The sequence below is a fragment of the Musa acuminata genome, chromosome BXJ3-3 (assembly GCF_036884655.1).
Source record: "Musa acuminata AAA Group cultivar baxijiao chromosome BXJ3-3, Cavendish_Baxijiao_AAA, whole genome shotgun sequence".
NCBI classification, from domain to species: domain Eukaryota; kingdom Viridiplantae; phylum Streptophyta; class Magnoliopsida; order Zingiberales; family Musaceae; genus Musa; species Musa acuminata.
This window is the reverse complement of record NC_088351.1, coordinates 10679614-10698064: the sequence shown is the minus strand read 5'-3', so window position 1 is coordinate 10698064 and position 18451 is coordinate 10679614. Positions and strand designations below refer to the sequence as shown.

At 34.0% G+C, this 18451-nt stretch overlaps 1 protein-coding gene across 1 annotated transcript; it reads left to right on the top strand.

The window, feature by feature from the left end:
• Window positions 1-8795: 8795 nt before the first annotated feature.
• Window positions 8796-9332, top strand: LOC135633925 (putative invertase inhibitor). Its single transcript, XM_065143931.1, has one exon. The coding sequence runs from the start codon at window positions 8796-8798 to the stop codon at window positions 9330-9332; it is 537 nt and encodes a 178-aa protein (XP_065000003.1).
• The last annotated feature ends 9119 nt before the right edge of the window (window positions 9333-18451 follow it).

Below are 18451 nucleotides of genomic sequence, written 5' to 3'. Positions count from 1 at the left end.
AAATGCTAGAGCTATAAATGCTTTATTTTACGCCTTAGACAAAACTAAATTCAATCGGGTTTCTACTTGTGAAACGACTTTTGACATTTGGCACACACTCGAAATCACACACGAAGGACTAGTAGAGTTAAAGACTCTAAAATAAATATTTTGATGGATGATTTTGAATTATTTCGTATAGAACCAAGCAAGACTATTGGTGACATATACACCTGTTTTACGGATGTTATCAATAGTCTAAAAGCTCTTGGTAAAAGTTTTTTGAATCTTAAACTTATGAATAAAGTTTTACGATCACTTTCTAAAAATTAAGATTCAAAAGTAACGGCAATATAAGAATAAAAGAACTTGAACCATTTTCCGATTGAAGAACTTATTAGGTCTTTGATGACTTATGAAATGACGTATAATACACATAAAGAACTCGAGAACAACCTTCCAAAGAACAAGATGAATTTGACACTTAGAACTCAAGATGACTACTCGAGCGAAAGCTCAAATGATGATGACTTTGAACTTCTCATAATAAAACTTAAAAAGTACTTAAAACAAGAATCAAAAAGTAAAAATGAACTTAAAAAGAAGAAGCTGCCAAAGAAGAAGAAAGTATTCAAGGTGGCTTCGGACGAATCAAGTTCATCCAAAGATAAAGAACAAACCAACAAAAGCGAGGGGGTAAACTATGCTTTAACGACTTTCAACGACGAGGTAATCAAAACCCCTATGCTTTATTTTAAAATTACTTGATTTTTTTTCATGAGTTATTTTTAAATTAGTTAGTAAAAAATTATATATATATATATATATATATATATATATATATATATATATATATATATATATATATATATCATGCTTCTTTTTCTAGCTATTTTGAAAAAATGATCATGACAATTGCATGCTTTATGAGAATGGGACAAAATATTAGATTTAAATCTAATGCTTGTACATCTAATAAGATGAATCCCATGTATGTTTTTAAGAAGCAATAATGTGTATCTTGATGATTTCTGTATTGTTTTTTTATTTTAATTCAAGATGCTTTATGTTCAATGAAACCATGCTTGATGATTTAATGATGTAATAATGTAATAATTATTTTCTTTTGTGATTTATGAATTATTGATCCTTGTTGTGATGAAATTTACTTTTTCGGTTTTAAATGATGATGCATATTTTTATTTAACAAAGGCATGCTTGTATGAAATCAAAAGGGAATACATTTCTTGAAAATTTCTCAATCTCTATCTTATCGAGTTTTCATCTTAGAGATCCTTATTAATGAATTTATTTATGTTATGAATTTTTTGAACTATGAAATTGATTTTGATTATTTAAATTTAATGGGTTTTATCAAAATCATAATCTTGATTTCTCAAGATTTATAACTTGAAATCATTTATGAATCAAGATATCTTATTATGTGTTCTCGTATCATCTTATTGAGATTTATCCAAATGAATCATGATTTTTCTTGTGAATTCTTGAATTTATAACATGAGATTTCTTATGAATCAAGATTGTTTAATATGATTCTTCTTTTTGAGTTATCCAAAAATAATCGTAATTTTTCTCTTGATTTTTTGATATTCACAACTTGAAATTTGGTTTATGACTCTCTTGTATTCATGAAGTGTATATCTTATCATCAAAATTTTCTTGATATCTTCCATGTGATGACTTGAATATTTACACTTTTGTGTTATTCCCCTTTTTTTGCCTATGACAAAAGGGGAGAAAGAATTGCTAGTGTGCACATCTTAAGAAAAACATATTGCTAAGAAAGGCAAAACTTACAAGTTTTGCACATTAAGGGAGATAATTTTGCTAGCTTGGATAAATTAGTGTAAAACTTACTTGACATACTTTCAAACACTTGCATTGTTGAATGATTCTCCTTTTTCTTGATGAAAAAGGGAGAAAATAAATGATGAATGCTTAGTATCATGATCAAAATGTTAATTTAATGCATGAAGTGATAAATGCTTAAAAATTTATTGATTTAGTATCATGCCCAATGTGATAATGATGATGACTTGACATTTCTTACAAGAAAACTTTATAGGTTAAGATTTATTTTTTTCCATATCATGATCTTGATTTCTCGATATTTGATACATAAGATTTTTCTATAAATTAAGATCTTGTTTTAGAACTCTCATATTTTTTTTGTTATTTACTAAAAGAGAGATTTGTCAAAATAAATCATGTCCTTTAGTATTCATGACTTAATCATTCATGACATGATTTCTTTATATTTATAGCTTGTATGTCTTGTAATGATTGAAATATTCTACAACATTGTAATTTTCCCTTCTATTTGATAATGACAAAGGGGGAGATAAATTTGCTAGCTTATAAATTGTAAGGAGAAAAACTTGTTAGGAAGCAAAATTGCTAGCTTGCACTTCTCAAAAGAGAAGAAAGAACTTGCTATCTTGAATATTACCAAAAATTATTAGCTTGCAAGCTCTAAAATAATGTAAAAAATTGGTAGCTTGCATGTTCTAAAATGTCGTAAAACTTGCATATCTCAAATGCTTGATAGTTGCACTTCTCCTTTTTGTTGATGAAAAAGGGGGAGAAGTTATGATAATGATCATACATATTGAAATTTTAATTATGCATGATTTTATGTTGCTTGGACTCATAATTAAATTTGCTTTGACTTGAATTCAATTTGAATTCAATGTTCTATCAATATGACATATTGATAGGGGGAGTTAAGGTTAACTCCGTCATCAATTGGTTGTCATCATAAAAAAGAGAGAGATTATTGAATCTAATATTTTGATGATAAAACCAATTGATAGTGTTTATCTGATCTGCATTTTGAGTGATCCAGGAAGCTTCGATCAGGGAGAGACAATTAAGGCAGGAAGAATCATGTTGGACTAGAGTGGAACATGTCAGAAGATTAGACGTCGAGCTGGAGGATCGGTCGACGTATCGACAGAAGGCTTCAGGCCATAGGTTCAGGCATCGAGCTAAGAAGAGCGAAAATTGTGCTAAGGAAATTAGAGTTGCGGAGGTCGAACTTGCCGATTGGGCAATAGGCCATAAGAGAGGACGGTGCGCCGAAGAAACAAACAAAGTGTCGATGAACCAATGACACATCGGACAACACTTGATTCAAGCCTTATAATAATTGTCTATATTAAAGTAGGTTTTATGCATAATTGGGTTGGAATTGGGCCAACTCAATTAAGGGCCAATTGGGCCCAAGTTTAGGTTGTGTTGGTGGGCCAAGTGAAAGGCCCAGATAGTGACCCAATAGGTGGCACCGTACGTGGCTTAGTCTACGAGGCACAACCTTCGAGACTGTGTCAAGTGGTGATACCATCTAGTGTTAGGTTATGGTACTACCAATTTGGGCGATGGTACCACCTAGACATAGTCTTCTAGGCAATGGTACCACTAAACTAAGCAGTGGTATCACCTAGTGTCAGTGCTATAGGCAGTGGTACCGGTAGTACCCAGAGGACATGAAATGAGATATTTTTAGGCTCCAAGTTTCCACATAAGGCCTATAAATATCTCTCTCATCCCTGGTTAACATACACAAGCACAAAGAGCTTAAAAGTGGGAAATCACTGTAGCAATCACTTGATAAATCCCTTCCTCTAGTTCTAAGTTTAGAATTCTGTTTAGGGAGGAGTGAGTGCTTGTAAAATATTATCTCTTAAACCTGTAAAAAGGAGAAGAGAGGTGTAAGAAGGAAGTTGGTTTTTGCCTATTAAAGGAAAACCATTAGTGGATGCCGATGGCCTCGATAGAAGAGGAATCGGGAGTGGATGTAGGTCACGACGACCGAACCACTATAAAACTCGGTTTGCATTTACTTTAAGCTCTTTACTTTCATAGTAAATTACCTTACTTGCTTTACCTTCTCATTATACTCTTCTGTATGCTTTCAACTTAAACTCACATTTCTGATATCGGTTTTCATTCAACGTACGAAAGATTTTCAAAACTAATATTTTTATCCATTACACTAATTCACCCCCCCTCCCTCTTAGTGCTGACTCAATCCTAACAAGGTGCTCATTGGAGAATGAGTTCACTGATTGATCCGCTTACAGAATGTTAGATGGTTGATGATACCTTATTGTTAGATAATGATTCCGTCATCTCAATGGTGTACCTGGTCCTTAGACATGAGACATCAAGGATGTCCTATATGAATACTTCACTCTTTAATACTATATTTATTAGTTTGGAAGTTCCAGATATAGTATAGTTGGTCATCAAGAATAGCAACCAACCTTACGAGGTCTATTGAGTGTCAATAGATGATCATCCGCTCTCGGTATCATGAGAGGAATATCCCATGTATTCTTGCTCAGATAAATCCTTGGCCAAGGTCATTCAGATTAAGAGATAAAGAGTTATCTAGGAGAATCCGATTAAAGCGAGACTCGAGGAGAAACTATATGAGCCTAATAGCATGCCCGGTGTATGGTCTTTAGGATATTAGATGGATGAGTGATTACAGGTACACAGTAAATAAGGATAGATATGTCTAAAGGATTGGATTCCCTTGTATAATTTGGGGACTATGACATAGTGGCCTAGTACGTCCTTAGTCGATAAGTCGAGTGAATTATTATAGAAATATTAATTCACTAAGCTAAAAGGAGTTCTGATAGGTATGACTCTTGGCTAGCTCGATATTAGGCCTAGAGGGTCACATATATATGGTAGGTATTGTGATGAGTAGAGGTTCATATATGAGATATCCGTTGGAGCCCCTATCTTAGTGGATATCGATTAAGCCACTGAATTATTATATCATATAGAAGTGATCTAATAAGAGCTAATAAGATATTATTGGGTAGAGACCCACTAACCTAAGAGGCTTGAGTAATTAGATAGGGATCCATTAGGCTTGGAGGAGCTATTACAAGTTCGTGGGATACCCCAAGAAAACTTATGAGTATTATTTCTATCATCCCGAGGACCAAAAGGTCTTTGTAGCTAAGAGAGTAGTGTTTCTTGGGAAGAAACATATTCTTGGTGGAGACAATGAGAGTATAATAGAGTTGAGCGAGGTTGGAGAACCTAGTTTAAGTACCATTCCATAGCCAGAGTCTGTTCAGTTACCTAGCACACAAGTTCTGATTTTACCTAGGTCCAGTAGAGTACCTCATCCTCCTGAAAGATATGTGAGATATATTAGAGGAGAGGATGTTAAAAACATAAGATTTGATAAAGTGATCAGATCTTATGACTTCGTTAAGAACGAAGATGAGCCTTGTGTATACAGGAAGATAAGTGGGAGCGCTATCACATTCTTGGTGTTATATGTGGATAACATCCTAGTTATTGGGAATGATATATGAATGCTCTCCATTGTAAAGACTTGGCTATCTAGACATTTTTCCATGAAGAATTTAGGGAAAGCATCCTATATATTGGGGATTTAGATTTATAGATATAAATCGAAGAGGATGCTTGGTTTATCTTGGTCTAGATACATACATACCATTGTCATATGGTTTACATCATTTGGGATGTACAACCTATCAAAAGACCAAATAAAAAATCTATTACCAGTTGGACAGTTGGATGAGCTTAGCTGCAGGATCCAAATTGAAAATAGGAGTATGAAGATTGTCAATAAACCAAGACAAAGAAGATCCTAGCAAATCTACATATGCTTTTGAGAGAGATACTATAAGAGACAGATGCACCTATAGCATCATCTAGCTCTAAAGAATAATTTACTATGTTATGTCATCAAAGATTGGAACACATGTCAAAACGAGTCCTAAAGATTCTCTTCGATAGAAGCCTTATACCTAGATTTGCATATTTGCCTTCGATTCATTTTGATGTTTGGAAGTCACCAGTTATATCACTAGGAGGAGCAAATTATTTTCTCATTTATTGATGATTATTCTAAGAGATGTTGGATGTTTCCGATCAAGAAGAAGGCTGATGTGTTTTCAGATTTGTAGTCATTTAAAGCAATGGTAGAATTTGAATATGGGAAAATGATCAAGTGCCCGTGGACAGATAATATACAAGCAATGAGTTCGATATTTTCTATAGGTAAGAAAGCATTGAGGGGCAGCTTACAGTGTCACACAATCCTCAGTAGAATGACATGATAAAACAGAGGAACAATGACTCTGTTTTGGGTAAAAGCAACAAGAAGTGTTTGTTATGCTATCAATCGGTCTCGTTTAATAGTAATTGAGTTGAAGTCATCTATCGAGTTATGGATTGGTGAGCCGCATAATTTTTCTTCCATACATATTTTTTGTTGTCCAGCATATATAATGTATAATGCCCAGAAAAGAACGTACCTTGACTCTTAAGTCTAGAAACTGCGTAATCTTGAATTGTACTGATAAAGTAAACGGATATCACTTATCGGACCCCACTGGCCATGAGGTAATAATTAGAGATGTTATCGTTGTAAAAGATCTTCAAAATGATGGTAGCAATAGTACAGGGATAGAGAGTTCAGAAACTATTGGAGTTCAGGTGAAGGATGATTCTTCTAAAGCAACACCTGAGTATGATGGACAAGTATCAATTCAGTTCGCCGGCTTGAGAAGTTCGACGATAAACTCGTAAGAGGGTACCACTTACTCGGCATAAAGAGTATGATAATATTAAAGAGTCATCAACTTTCAAGGAGGCTACATGCAGTCAAGATACATCTTTGTGAGTGATAGTAATGCCCTAGCAATGGAGCGGAGAGGATGAAAATGTCTCGAGTATCGTATACAGAAGCGGTTGCAACCTTCTTGTGTGATCTCATCTACATGCGTGGTTGCATCGTGGATGAGTGAATTTGCACCGCTGGTGAGGGAGGGTTGCAACCTCCCACGCATGAGATAAGATGCATGGTTGTAATCTCTCGTGCAAGGTGACACTGAGGAGATTTCTTCAACCCCTGTGATGTTTATATAAGGCACCGAGATGTAGAGTGAAGAACCATCCATCCAATCCATCACAGGAATAGAGAGAAAGAAATAGAGAAGTGAGGAGAGCAAATCTTTTGCTTTATTTGGTTCCTCTTTAGTTTCTTTTTCTTATTTTTTTATTATAAAAGATCAATATGTCTTATTTGTTCTTATATTAAATATAATGTTGTACGATATATTTATAGTGTATACCTTCTAGTTTATGCGTGTAAGTTTTTCTCGACTATTTAAGAAGTTTATCATGTTATATTTTGATGTTATTATTTTATTTAATTTTAATTTTGATCTTATTATTTTAACTTTATACTATTTACTTGTATCCGATTTTAATTTTTATTTCTTTTTACCCAGTAAGCTTGCCACTCTGATACTTAGATAATGCATCTAAGTTCACCTAAAGATGAGAGGAGATTTGTTAGAACATTTGGTTGGTAGGAGCTGGAACGCATTACCTGACCTTTCGAATTAGATGCATGACAAACGATGATTTCAGAGTTTAAAGGAGTTCTTATGAGCTTACTGCCATGTGTAGAAAAGAAAGAGACTGATCACCTTGTCATTTTCTTTTGACTTACTATCTTATTTAAATTTCTTTGTGGTGCACATATATTTAGTAAATTCATTCCTGTCTTAACATATATTTTTCTCGTAGAATATGACGTAGGGAATTTGGAATTCTTGGTTTCTCAAACATTTCCACGTAGGTAAAGTTTTCCGCCTATTAAAAAGCCCATAAAAATCCTTAAACTATTACTTATCCTTGCATGCAAACTTTCATTTTTCATCTCTGATTCTCTTTAGTGGTGTCTTAGAGAATATCCTACCACGAAATATTAGTAAGCATTATTCTAAAAAGTAAAGCTAGTTGATTCTTTTTGCATTGTTCTTGTTTTGTTCCTTTATAATCATTTATAATTTGGATACATGATGATTTTTCATTCATCCCCTTGATCGTGTTTTAGAGTAGCGTTAGGAGATATGCATTTATTAGTCATATAGTGTTACTAGTTTCTGCGATAGGAAGGATGACACCTCGTCAGGGGCCCACAAAATGAAGAGATTAATGTGTTTGTAATGAGCATACATTAACAATCTTAACGATTACTTAACACAAAATGAATTGATGATACGGTGAAACAAACATCGCATGATTAGATGAATGATTTAATGTCAATGGTTACATTCATTCACAGTGAAATAAGAATCGAGAGTAACATCCCCATTGATATGCTTGGATGTGCTTATCGGCACCTTCGTTTTCCCAAAAATGCAATTAACCTGATGCTTTATCCGCATCTCATTCGATGTATATAGGCCTCCGACGTAAGAGAATCTGCATGCATGCATGCAATTGCCAGCGGTCACTTGCTTTCCCAGCCATGCATTTAAGCTTATGCTCATTGACCCATGCACTAAAATAATTTAATCTAACTTGATATCAATAGTAAAATCCAAATATCAACGTCATATATAAATAAAAAAAATTAGAAAAAACTATTCGCCGTATAAAATCAAATTATAAACGTCATCGAAGTAACTCGACCGAGACATAAATTCTCCTACGAAAAATTTCTCTTACGACTTTTATCATCCTAAATCCTTATGAACAATAAGGAATAACCGATACTAAATCCTTCCTATATTTGTCTTAGGTTTCATTGAATATTCGATCCGTAATCTTTAGAATTATTTCTTTCTATAAAAAAAATTCCATCGTTGAATTCTTTATTTCTTGACTAATAATGGCTCTACAATTCAGTAATATTTGCCCGCCTCAATAAGGTTATATATTGATATCAACTTCGTCTCCTTACGAAGCACGCATAACCTAACCAAGCTATCGATAGCAGCAGATCGATGAGGCCGTCCTCCATCTGTATCCTCCTAGCGGTGACAGTCCTCCTCCACCACCACCTCCTCCCCGGGGTGGAGGCATCGGTGGAGAAGGCGTGCAGGGACGCAGCGAATAGCAGCCCCAATGTCAAGTACGACTTCTGCGTGGCAGCGCTCCGCTCGTATCCGGGGAGCCAGTCGGCGGACAAGAAGGGGCTGGCGGTGATCGCGGCTAACTTGACGAAGGAGAAAGCCACCAGCGTCAACGCTAAGGTCAAGAGTTTGCTAGCCAAGGCGAGTGATAAGAAGACGAAGCAGTGCTTAGAGTCTTGCGAGAGCGTCTACGAGGACGTGCTCTCCGACCTCGACGCGTCCATCCCGGCCATCAAGGAGGGTCGCCTGGGCGACGCCAAGACTTATCTCAGCGCTGGTGTGGACGCGCCCATCACCTGCGAGGAGGCTTTTCAGGAGATGAAGGTCCCCTCGCCCTTGACCAAGGAGGACTCCGACTTGAGGAAGATCTGCATTCTTGCTTTAGCCTTCACCAATATGCTGGGGTGACTTGCTTGCCGTTCCGCCTTTCCGTTGGTTATAGCTTCAAGAAGATCCTATTCCGAATGAAATAATGTGTTTCATGCTTGATCTCTTCAGGGAAAGCAAGTAAAAATACTTTCCCGAAAGAAAAGTATTGTCATATGCATTTATTTTGCATATTAGGAAGATAAAAATATAAATTTGATCAAATTTTGAGAATTTATCAGATGGAGCTTCATTTAAATGAAGAATCAAGAATAAAAAAATATCATACTATTTTAAAAAACATTTTTGAATTTTACTGATAATGGAAAATCAACCTAGACAACGATTCTTTTTAATTGCATGCAATCAAATCAAATAAAATCATATTGATTTTAGAGTAAAATTGTTTACTTGATGAATTGATTAGTTTATCATATATGAATTAAAACCCAAGAAACTATTAATGTTTTCAATTCTAATACTAACAATCTGATCTTGGTATTTCTTTTTCTATCTAAAACTATGTATGTTAGGATCGAGTCTGCATTAAAGGGGGGGGAGGGCGGGGTGAATTAATACATCGGATAAAAATATTGGTTTAAAAATCTTCATATGTTAAAAAAAAATGATCTCAAAAATTTGCTTGAAAGCATGTTTGTTCATAACGATAGTGAAAGAATTACAAAGTAAGTAAATGACAATAATAGAAATATAAATAAGAATTTATAGTGGTTCGGTCGTTGTGACCTACATCCACTTCCGATTCCTCCTCCGTCAGGTCACCGGTGTCCACTAATAGTCTTTCTTCAATAGGCGAAGACCAAACCACCTCTTTACAGTGCTTTCTCCTTTTCACGGGTATAGGAGGTAACTCTTACAAGCCTCACACCTCTCTTGAATGATCACAACCCTGGAAAAGGACAAGGAGGACTCTTTGCTCTTTTACAACACTTTTAACACCCAAGATTTCAGAATATTGTTCATAGTTTCATGCTCTTTCATGTAGAAAAGAGTGGGGTATTTATAGCCCCCAATGGTTTCAGAATTGGAGCCAAAATGTGTCACATCCCTGATTTTCGAAGTATTGACGGTACCACTGGCATTATTGGGCGGTACTACCACCTGCAGACTAACACTGGGCGGTACCACTACTTAGTTTGAGCGGTACCATGACTTGACAAAGCTCGGAGATCGAGCTCTAGAGGTACCACCATTTGACAGCATTAACTGTCGGCGATACCATCACCTAGTCTGGGTGGTACCACCGCCCAGAGCACTTGGGAGACTGAGTCCCAAGCAGTGCCATCACCGGTCGTGACTTCAGGTATTGAATAGGCTATTCAATCAGTCCAATTCAGTGCCGTTAAGGGCCTAATTAGCCCCTAATTGAGTTAGTAGGATTACCTCCCAATCCTAACTCGACTTAAGGTCTAACTACAATAATTTAAGACACTAACCAAGCAATCTTGGTCTGATATGTCAATTGTTCTTCCGACGATTTTTTGGTGAACTTTTAACGACCTCCCGGTAAGCTCTTGGACTTTACGACGATCTTCTTGGTGAGTTCTAACGAGCTTCTTTGGTAAGCTCCTAGACTTCTCGATCAATTCCGGTAGAACTTTCAATGAACGTTTGGACTTCTGACGAACTCTCGAACCCCCAACGAAGTCTCGATCTTGACTCTGGCCCAACATCTGCTTTATACCTTACTGCTATCGTAGTTAATCCTGCACACTTTTCTCAATATATAGATTTGATCAAAAAATTTACCAATTGATTTTATCATCAAAATTCGAGATTCAACAATCTCTCTCTTTTTGATGATGACAATCAATTGATGACGGAGTTAACCTTAACTCCCCATATCTATATGCCATACTTGAGAAAAGATACTCTTAAATCCAAAGCTTTTGAATTCAAGCATCAAACCGATAAGTTATATTCATTTAAACTTATCAACATGTATATCATGATACTTATCATAGTTTACCAATACAATACCATGTATTTATAAAAAAAATAATGTCAAGGCATGACATCCATTTTCAAGTCAGTGATGATAGACAATCATCATTTTCAAATTTGATATAAATTTCGAATATGAAATTTAGCAAGATGACAATTTTTGATAAAAGATAACAATTTATCAATCCATGACAAGATATCAATTGTAAATAGCAAGTTGAGCTCATGATATATTATCATAATGAAAGACATTTATCAAGCATTCATGAAACATTTCAAGTATCTATAATGCATACATTTTAATATGTTTCAAGCATTTACGACAAGATACATTTTATACATTTGTCTCGAACATTCAATTTGTCATCAATTTACCATATTTCTCCCCTTTTGTCATCAACAAAAAGGAGAACAATTCAACAATACAAGTGTGGTAAAAATTCAAGCAAGTTTCACACTAATTTATCCAAACCATAAAGGAAAATAAGCAAAAACTTTACATGATAATTTTTTTGGATAAGCTAACATTTTTACTCATGGGCCTTTTTTTCTTTTTGGTTCTTCTTGATATGTGCAAGTTTATTTCTTCCTTTGTCATAAAAATAAGATGAAGAGAAAGAGGGGTAAGGAAGAAATCCATTAAGAACCAAATTTATGATTTGAACCAAGTCAAATTCAAAACTATAAGTGAGCTTCATTAAATCACGCTTCAAAAGTTTTAACAAAAAGAAGGGATTCATGAACAGAATTAAGATATCCATACGAAATCAAATCCTCATTCTTGCAAGTGATTATTACATACCAAAAATTCATAAAAAGTCTTCTTTCATGAGAAGAATAAGGATGAATTCATGCAACGAGAGCATCATATGAAAAATAAATTCATGAATTAAAACTTCATAAATCAAATCCATTTCTCATTAAAAAAATCATTTGTCAATGAATTCCATGAGTGAAGGGACTAAGAGTAAAAAAAAAAATCATTAAGTTTGTATGAAATCAATTTGATACTAGATATCATGAAAGCCTTAAAAAAATGAGAAAATTCAAAAAAGATATATATCAAAATCAGGACAATTTAACATCCATAACTCTCTTCTAATAAAATCAAATTATTCTTCACTTAAAGGTTTTGTAAAGATATCGGCTAATTGATGTTTTGAATCAATAAACTCTAAAGATATATCATGATTATTAATATTATCTTGTATAAAGTGATGCTTAATATCAATATATTTAATTCTAGAGTGTTGAATAAGATTTTTTGTTAAGCATGTTGGACTAGTGTTATCACACTTTATAGACATGTTTTTCAGGTGAATTCCATAATCCTCTAAAGTGTTTTTCATCTATATAACTTGAGCATAGTATGCACTTGTTGCTATATACTCAGCTTCGGTCGTAGATAATACAATCGAGTTTTATTTCTTGGAAGACTAAGGGACAAGTATGTGTCCTAAAAATTGACATATTCTGGTTGTGTTTTTTCTATCTTTTTGATAGCTAGCAAAATCAACATCGGCATAACTAAGCAATTTAAAATTTTTAGATTTTGGATACCATAATCCTAGTTTAGGAGTTCCTTTTAGGTATCTAAAAATTCTTTTAATAGCTTTTAAGTGAGATTACTTGGGGTTAGATTGAAACCTAGCATAAAGTCCTATGTTAATCATGATGTCCGGTCTAGTTACGGTGAGGTATAGTAAGCTACATATCATACCCCTATAAGCTTTTTTATCAAAGCTTTCTCCACTTTCATCAATGTCTAACTTAGTGGAGATACTCATAGGAGTATTGATAGCCTTTGAACTTTCCATATTAAACCGTTTTAGCAACTCTAATGCATATTTTGTTTGACTAAAAAAAATATCATTACTAAGTTGTTTGATTTGTAAGCCTAAAAATAAAATTAGTTCCCCCATTAAACTCATTTCAAACTCTAATCTCATACTCTTAGCAAACGATTCACATAAAGATTCATTTGTAGAACCAAAAATAATATCATTAATATAAATTTAAATAATAAAATATTATTTTTAAAATTTTTGATAAACAATGTAGTATCGACCTTGCCTTTAGAGAAATTATTTTAGATAAGAAAGGAGCTAAGTCTCTCATACCAAGCCCTTGGGGCTTGTTTTAATCCATAGAGAGCTTTAGTCAATTTAAACACATGATTCGATAAATTATCATTCTTAAATCCGGGAGGTTGTTCAACATAAACTTCTTCGAAAATAAAGTCATTAAGAAAAGCACTTTTAATATCCATTTGAAATAACTTAAAATTATTATTACTATCATAGGTAAGGAGCATCCTTATGACTTCTAATCGTGTTATAGGAGCGAAGATTTCTTCATAATCGATACCTTATTCTTGGTTGAAACCCTTGGCCACTAATTTAGCCTTGTTTATAACCACAATATTAAATTCATCTTACTTGTTTACCTATTTAGTACCAATAACTAAATGGTTATTTGGCGTCGGAAAAAGCTTCAACACCTCATTTCTCTCAAATTGGTTCAACTCTTCTTGCATTGCGATAACTCATGAATCATCTTTCAAGGCATTGTCAGTACATTTATGTTCAATTTGAGAAAGAAAAGTGACATTTGGCACAAAAATTTTTAAGAGAAGAATGAGTTTGAACCCCTTTTGATGTGTCTCCTATGATTAGCTCCTTAGGATGAGCATCTATGTACTTCCATTCATTGGGCAAGGATGTTTCGGAAGAAGATATATCCAAGTTGCTAGTTAGAGGAGAGGGTTCATTTAAATTCAAAGCATTAAAATTAAGATCATCATCAAACTTATTTTTTTTAAATTCAGAAACTTCATTAAAGACAACATAAATAGACCCTTCTATAACCAAAGTTCTTTTGTTAAAGATATGAAAGGCTTTAGAAATAGTAGAATAGTAAAGAAAAATTCCTTCATCAGATTTTGCATCAAACTTTCTTAAGGTATCTTTTTCATTCAAGATAAAATATTTACAACCGAAAACTTTAAAATATGAAACATTGGATTTTTTGTTATTCCACAATTCATAAGGAGTTTTAGAAAGTAATGGTCTTACTAGAACCCTATTCATGACATAGAATGTTGTATTAATGACTTCGACTCAAAAATATTTAGGTAGGCTATATTCGTTTAACATGGTTCTTATCATTTCTTGTAAATTTTTATTTTTTCTTTCTACTACTCCATTTTGTTAAGGATTTCTCAGAGTAGAGAAATTATGGTTGTATCCATTAGATTCATAAAAATTTTAAAAATCATGGTTTTGAAATTTGCCACATTGATCACTTCGAATTGATGAAATCATAAAGCCTTTTTTATTTTGACCAAGTTTATAAAACTTAGAAAAATACCTAAAGCAATCCTTTTTATGTGCTAAGAAGTGTGTCCAAGTATATCTACTATAATCATCCATGATGACAAAGGCGTATTTACTATCTCCTAAACTTGATGTGTCAACAGGGTTGATAGAGAAGATGGTACAATCCCATAGATGACTAAAACTATTAGAGACTTATAACAAGTTGGGGTGAAAACTTCCTACATTCCAGAAGTTCGATGGCATTGAGAAGGTGAATCATAGTAGCTAACTCAATGCAAGGAGTGCAAACACTTCGAGTGCTCTAGAAGTGTAAGCAAAGAGTGGGCAAAGGCTAGTAACTAGCTCGATACATGGAGTACAACCATCGAAGAGGCAAGCGAAGTCAAGTAACCTGCACATGTTCAAAGACTGGGTGAAACCGAGTACTCCAATTCTCTTATCGAGCCAATAGAGGAACTCTGCATATGTTCAAAGACCCTTTAAAGAAAACCAAATGAAAGATAATAGTTATCAAATCCTCACCATTGGTGATCAGTGCTACTGAGAATATATTTTCATTTCCCAACAGAATGCCAATCGAAAGTGAAAGTGATGTAAACTTACTTTGAAGTGACAACTAAGTGAAAGAAGAGTCAATGGGTAAATTTTGTGAAGGTCCCTAAAACTTTAAAAGTTTGTAAGGCGTGCTCGTTAAAACTCTAACAAACATCCACCTATTTCAATTAGCATAAAACATTTGAGAGACTGACGCATAATAAGGATGTTCTTTTTCTACATCTGAAGGATCCACAAGAACCAATATGGATCAACACAACTCTGTCAACCCCACACTAGAGTCAAAGTCATTGGCGAGTTGAAGCAGCATGGTGGATCAAAAGTTCAACTACTAAAAAACAACAATGGAGAGTAATTGGGAGCCAAGAGGCGCATTACAGCTAGAGAAGAAGATTAAAGACTCAACAAAGGCGAGAAGTTGTAGTGTCGGCAAAGGCTTCGACGAGGATGTCGAAAGAATAAGTGAGGGAGAATGTCACAAACAAAATTGTAAATAGGGTATTTAATGTAATTCTCATGTATATCCGTATCTTTTGGTTTGTTCATGCTTTGCACAACATGTAGAGGGATGGTCGAAGGCTTAACAACCCCAATTTAGTTGGGTTTGGTGGTCATTTTAGGTTTGTAAATAAAGGTTATGTCATATGGACACTTATGAGAGATTTTAGTCTGTAGCGGACCATTTAGACCCTTTGTTATACGATTGTTCAGATCTTGTGAAGTATGTTTATAATTTATATTATTTATAAAGTATTTTCTGAAATGTTTGCTTGTGAATCCCGAGTAAAGCACTTTCTCTAACCCGTTTTATATTTTGTAGGTGCTAAGGGATCATGAGAGGTTTCGGAGAGGCTGACCTTTGCGAACGGACACGCAAGGGTGCCGCACGACTTAGGAAAAACCAACTAAGTCTATGACAGCTGGTCTAGTAGAGTACCCTATCCTCTTAAGAGATATGTGAGACATATCAGAGGATAGGATGTTGATGATATTGATCCTTAGACATACAAGGAGACAATGAGTATAGACTTCGGGAAGTGACAAGAAGCCATAAGATAAGGGCTTATTGGATATCCAATAAGATAAGGACCCCAACGGATATCTCATATTTGAACCTCTACTCATCGCAACACCTACCATATGTATATGACCCTCTAGGCTTAATATCGAGCTAGCCATGAGTCATACTTGTCATAACTTTTTTTGAGTAAGTGAATTATTATCTTCATATTAATTCACTCGATTCAACGACTACGGACGTACTATGTCATTACGTCACAATCCCTAGATGATACAAGTGAATCTAATCCACGTGACATATCTGTCCTTAGTTATCATGTATCTATAGTCCCTTATCCATCTAATATCCTATAGATCATATACTAGGCATGGTATTGTCATACCCATATGAAATCTTCTTGAATCTCACTCTAATCGGATTCTCTTAAAGTTCTCTTTCTCTCTTAATCCGATGACTCTATCCAAGGATTTGCTTGAGAAAAAACATATATGATATTCCTCTTATGACACTAAGAGTGGATGATCCTTTATCGATACTCAAAAGCCCTCGTAAAGTTGATTGTTATTCCCGATAACAGGTTGTGCTAGATATGAAATTTTCCTACCTATAAGTCCGGTATCAAAGAGTGGAGTACTCATATAGGATATCCTTGGTGTCTCAAGTCTAAGGACCAAATACACTATTAGACAATAGAATCATTGTTTGATAATGAGATATTATCAACCATCCAACATTCCGTGAGTAGATCTATCAATGAACCCGTTCTCGAATGAGCACATAAACTATATCCCTAGTGTCCCCATATGAAGAACTGTGAGATCAGCTGCCTTCATCAAATGAACGAGTATACATCACATAAGTTTATCCAATTATCTTAATATCCCTCTTGAGTAACCTACGACCGAGATTATTTAGGGTTTGTGTTTAAAGGTGAAGCAGTCTCATTATCGTGATCTCATCACGATTCGATTTTCATTGCACATATCCATGAACATCACAATATATGCAACGAACAATATAAAATGAGAAAAAATATCAAATAAATAATAAACTAAAAGAGTGCATATCATGTCAAACGTATTATCACTTACGTGATTAGCTTGTAAAGTACCTATGACTAACAAGTTTATCCATTGTTACAGGAGTGTTCCTTCGAGTATTTAATATATACTAGTAGGATGATTAACTTTTGGATATGTATTTGTTTTACAATTGACTTATATAAGTTCCTATCCAACATGGTTGAAATTTCTTGGTTTTATTTTTTATTTTCAAAATAGGCTCCTATTAATACTAAATTGGATTCCAATAAAGAGTATACCTTCATTTATTAATGGGTTAGAGCTAATTGAATTTTATTTTTGAGTTGATATCACTATGTTTCTCGAGGATTATTTTTTATTTATATTTTAATTAATAAATAAATTATAATAAATATTTATAATTTATTTATATTAATTATAATAAAAAAATTATAATTAATTAAGTGATGTTTATTTACTTGACTCTTTATGCACTCATATATTATAGTCAAGCCTTTACCTCCATCTTCCCTCACTGTGTGTCTTTTTTCCGGTATTGATCTTGGGATTTTTTGTTTCTTTTTGCCGAACAATTTGCCATTCTTGAATGTAGGTGCAAGGGCGAAGAATGTAGGTGTGGCCTATTCATCTTGCCATTCATTTTCCCTCCATCTTGCCATTCATTTTTTTGGTCTATTCTTGAAAGGATTCAGTGGTGCAAGGGCGAAGAATGTAGGTGTGGCCATCAATTAAGCAACACCTTGATTCATTTGATCACTTCAATTGTGATATTGAAATAATCAACTAATGACATCATCATCTACCAGTACTAACATAGCTTTTTCTTAAGCAAGACATGAACTAACTCCTCTAAGCTTAGTTTATTTTACATGTAAGTTTTTAGTTTTTGAAACATTACCCTAAAACTATTAAAACTAAGGATAGCAATGGGTGTTCAAAATCTCTATGACCCACATAAGCATTATCATATATTTTTATTGGGTTTGAAATAGTTTTAGATAGAAACAGAAACTAATCATATTTAATTCACATATGAGAAACTAATCAATTCATCAGGTAAACAATTTTACTCTAAAATCAACATGATTTTATTTTATTTGATTGCATGTAATTAAAAAGAATCCTCTTCTTACAATATTACTAATAATTATACCACTCGAAAAAGAAAATTTTATTTTTTTTGGAAGAGGAGCTTCACATCAAAGCTATAACTAACGGAAAGGCGTAACGGCAGGAAAG

Bases quoted from the DNA above. Each gene is read 5' to 3' on its own strand.
- LOC135633925 (XM_065143931.1), top strand. From the start codon at position 8,796: ATGAGGCCGTCCTCCATCTGTATCCTCCTAGCGGTGACAGTCCTCCTC.